Below are 4,585 nucleotides of genomic sequence, written 5' to 3'. Positions count from 1 at the left end.
TTATGAACCCCAAACATTGAAGTTGGATAAAAGTTTTTCAAAGCAACGACATGCATGATGTATTATAAATATTCTCTGTCATAAAAAGGATAAAATAAATTATAAATATAAATATAAGCAAAATAAATTATCGATCTTATTAAAACACGCAATTATCCTCCAAAATTAATTGAACATAATTACGTTATCTTTCCCCAAAATTATACTACATAATTTCATTAAAAGGATGTTGATCCTAATTAACCCAATAATAAATCTATTACAACTAACATTATAGTTTAAAATGAAGTAAAAGAATAAGAAAAAGGCAACAACCCTATCCCACCAAAAGGGCATCAATTCCCCTCCCACCTCCATTCAAAAATGCATCTATGAATCATCATCAACAATCCTCAAAAGTAGAGAATTCCAACAAAATAACATTATTCCTCCATTCCCTCCCCCTCAAAAAAAATGTTCATCATCATCACCAAAACCAACCATGCCACCCTTCTTCTCCTCCTCCTCCTCCTTCTACTTTCTATCTTCTCCTATGCCAATTCCTATGTCTTCATCTATGCCGGTTGCTCCCAAGTAAAATTCCAACCTTCCTCCCCTTTCGAATCCTCCATCAACTCCTTCCTCACCTCAGTCGTAAGTTCCTCTTCTCAAACCGGCCTCTACAACACCTTCACCCTCGGAAACTCCCCTTCAGACTCCACCATTTACGGCCTCTACCAATGTAGAGGAGACTTAAAACCTTCTGATTGCAATAAGTGCATCCAAAGTGCAGTCACTCAAATAGGCCTCGTATGCCCTTACTCCTACGGGGCTACCCTACAACTTGAGGGATGTTATGTTAGATACGAGAAGTTCGATTTCTTAGGAAAACCAGACAATACAGTCATGTACAAGAGGTGTAGCAGGAGTAGTAGTAATGATGGTGAGTTTTATCGTAGGAGGGATGATGTGTTGGCCACCTTACAAGGGGCTGTTGATACATCGTTTAGGGTTTCGAGTTCAGGGTCTGTCCAAGGGTTTGGGCAGTGTTTAGGGGATTTGAGTTCAAATGATTGTTCAAGTTGTTTAAGTGAGGGTGTTAAGGAGTTAAAGACACTTTGTGGTGAAGCTGCTGCTGCTCATGTTTTCTTGGCTAAGTGTTATGCTGAGTATTGGGAAGCTGGCTACTACGACTTATCTACTCAAAGTTCAGGTAACTAACTTTAACTTTGAATTCTTAATTAAATTCCGATAAATTATTTTGACACATTCACTAAAATATCAAATACGCTTTTTACGTGTGTTATACTTATATATAGGTGTGTTGAAAATAACTTATTTGTATACAATTCAAATTTAGGAGGTAAAGAGTACTACAAAGTAGTAAAATGCGGAATAATTTTTTTCATGTTGATTTGAGGGACAAAGTAGACGTGTTTTAGTGGAGTACTAGCTTTCACTTTAGTTCTTGCATTTTGTCTCTCAATTAATCATCAAGCCATCACACCTTAAGTCCACTATGGACGTTTGATTAAAAATGAAGGGAGTACTTGTTTTATTTTTTTTCATTTTAGTTCGCAGAATCTTCCATTGTTACTTATTACTCCCTCCTTCCCATGATTATAGTCCCGTTTGATTAAAAAAATACGATTTTTAGCAAAATTAAATGTAGTACATGACAAAGTGAAATAAAGTACAAATGATGATTGAGTTGTATGGAAAAGTGGAATAAAGTACATGTAAAAGAGAATATAGTACAAAGGAAAATGGAATATAGTACATGGGTAGGTTTTCAATACATTTTTTTATTAATATAGTACATGAGGAAGTGGAGACCGTGGCCAAAATTAGAAACAGGATTATAAATTTGAGACGCCCGATTTAGAAAACATGACTATAATTTTGGGACGGAGGAGTAATAAGTAATTGTAGCCAATGACGGATCTTGAGCATTTTTCTGGTGGGAATCAGTAGTATGAAAATAATTCAAATTTTAGAGGCCAGGTGTACCCAGGCCAACATGAAGAACCGCCATTGATCATACCTTTAGATTTTTACTGATTTACCTTTAAATTTTTACTGATTTGGATTATAAATGATGTGAGGATAGTTTGTACTTATATATTCTGCGATCCCTTCATTTTATTAAATTTTTAATTTTTTAGTACATTTTACTCACAAGCCAATATAAATTGCAAACAGGGAAAGGAGATTCGGATTTACCACACCTTCATTAGTTCATTTATACTTCATAGATTTATAAAGTCGATCAGCAATATCTCATGCTAACTTATATAAAAATAAACATTATTCATAAATGGAGATTATCTTTCTAGAACCATTTTAGTCATTCACCCACTGCTTGCCTTTTGATAATAGGTAAGATCGATGATAGGTGGGAGTTTCTCTTTTCATATTGGGATAATTTATATTGTCCTATAACTCATTCGCGTCAGAAAAAGAGATACTTTATAATAAGTGGTGGAGTAGTATTTTGAAAGATTAAAAAATAAAAATGGTCAAAAATCTATACTTTTGTTATAAAGTAAAGGCATCATATCAAAGAATATTGCTTTCTTTTGGTCACCTTCTATTCACTGTCTTGGTAGTTACTTTGGTGTGTAGTACCCTTTCCTTGGAGTATGATTTGTCTTAATTTGATTATTACTCCCTTTGTTTTGATCATAAACATGTACTTTTTGATTTGGTAATCATTACTTTTGCATGTTTGTGGATCATACTGCTCATCTTTGTCTAAATACTTTAACAATTAATACGGCTCCGTTCAAAATTATTTAATTACTCCCTCCGTCCCTTAATACTCGCACCGGTTTGACCGGTGCGGAGTTTAAGGCATTTGAATTGACTTATTAATTTAATGGGTCGGTGTTAGTTGATTGTGGAATATTTTTTTAATATAGTTAGTGGGAAATGTGTAAAAGGTGGGGAGTGGGGAGTAGGGGTGTGAATTTTTAAATGATTTTTTGTAGGGAATAGAGGTGTAGGTGGGGTTAGTAAGTAAGTATGAGAAATAATATAATATTTCCATTTATAGAAGCGGTGCAAGTATTAAGGGACGACCCGAAAAGAAAAACAGTGCGGGTATTAAGGGACTGAGGGAGTATATGTTACAGTAAATTCTTCATCCAGCCAAACATTCATATTACCGGTAAAGATGGCACTAACTTATTCATGGTCCGTGCTTAGGCTACATTTTTATGGAAAAACACGGCATAACATATTAAATAATCGGGTGAAATTATAGCTTAGACACGACAAAACACATTACATAATTGAGCCGGAGTAATTCTAAATATGCACTCCCTTCGTCCCTAAAAAATGTATCATAAATAATTGTCCCTATTTTATTTGTCTCGTATCTTAATTATTTAATTTGCATGACGGATTATATAAGAATGCAAGCTCTACTTTTGATGCACCAAACCCGTTGTACTAGGGGGACTAAACTAAACAAAGAGGTGACTAAAGGTGTTTATCCACTTAACAAACTTGCACCTAAGTTGATATCACCACTCACCAGACAAGAGAATATCATCATGTCCTACATTTAAATTTAGATATCATTCAATTCTGTAATACAGGCCACTTTATTTATGTGATGATCATATGATTACATTATCCTACATGATTTAATGATTGATGAAATACTCAATCTTGTTAAAATCCCAAACACATAATTAAACAAGATTAGTATTTTTAACGAGTTAAAATCTTCTATCTCACAATTTATGTACCACTTTTTTTTTTGTATACAAAGTACTCCGGTCATATTTGATCTCTATAATTGATCAACCACTTTTATTTCGAAAAGAGAATAACATGCTTGTATCTTATGTCCATAATTTTTATCACTAATTAATTAATATTCTTCCTGGAAACTTATCTTTCATCTCCTTGAATGTTTGGATGTGTGTGGGTGTATAGATCCATCGAATGATGACGAAGTTGCGAAAACAATTGCAATAATTGTTGGGATCATCGGAGGAGTTGCAGTTTTGATCGTTCTTCTCTCCGTTTGTAGAAAATCAGCTCCTGGTGGCAAATAATTACATTTGCGTTCTTTTTTTCATTTTTGTCTTCAACTCTGAATGTTATTTTTTCAAAGGAAGCTAATTAATTTCTAGATCGACCACTTCATTACTTAATTATTATCCTAAAACTTTCTTGCTCTTACTAATAATGTTCTTTTTACTATTTAAAAAATAGACCAACTAAGGTATGCACATATAGCGACTTACCTCTTCTATAATACTCGAGTGGTCGCGTGGTGAGTCTCGACGGTGAAGATGGGACAACTTATGTTATTGACACTTTAACACATTTGATTTGGAAAAAAGAACAAAGGGATAACTTGTGTTATTGACAAATTACATGATGCACAATGCATTCATCATCTGGTACGGAGTATAAAGGTAAATAATGTTCCCTTATGGGCTTATGGCCTTATCTTCTCAAAAAGGCATCAGCAGTGATTCTCTTCAATCTATCACGCGTTCGCAAATTAATCAACTAGTGATTCGAAGTCCATTGCTTTTCAGATTATTCTTGCCCGTAAATTAAAGACAGAACCAGTGATAATTAGTGG

The 4,585-nt window shown here is 34.0% G+C and overlaps 1 protein-coding gene across 1 annotated transcript; it reads left to right on the top strand.

Annotated features, from left to right (window-relative positions):
* Positions 1-349: 349 nt before the first annotated feature.
* LOC110776934 (plasmodesmata-located protein 8) lies at positions 350-4,145 on the top strand. The gene is made up of 2 exons (XM_021981505.2): positions 350-1,192; positions 3,925-4,145. The coding sequence occupies exons 1-2, from the start codon at positions 454-456 to the stop codon at positions 4,044-4,046; spliced, it is 861 nt and encodes a 286-aa protein (XP_021837197.1). The 5' UTR covers positions 350-453; the 3' UTR covers positions 4,047-4,145.
* The last annotated feature ends 440 nt before the right edge of the window (positions 4,146-4,585 follow it).

Source organism: Spinacia oleracea, chromosome 2 (genome assembly GCF_020520425.1).
Source record: "Spinacia oleracea cultivar Varoflay chromosome 2, BTI_SOV_V1, whole genome shotgun sequence".
NCBI classification, from domain to species: domain Eukaryota; kingdom Viridiplantae; phylum Streptophyta; class Magnoliopsida; order Caryophyllales; family Amaranthaceae; genus Spinacia; species Spinacia oleracea.
Note: the sequence above shows the minus strand (reverse complement) of the source record. Positions and strands in the feature narration are given on the sequence as shown.

Bases quoted from the DNA above. Each gene is read 5' to 3' on its own strand.
- LOC110776934 (XM_021981505.2), top strand. From the start codon at position 454: ATGTTCATCATCATCACCAAAACCAACCATGCCACCCTTCTTCTCCTC. The intron at 1,193-3,924 runs GTAACTAACTTT...GTGGGTGTATAG, and splicing joins CTTATCTACTCAAAGTTCAG to ATCCATCGAATGATGACGAA.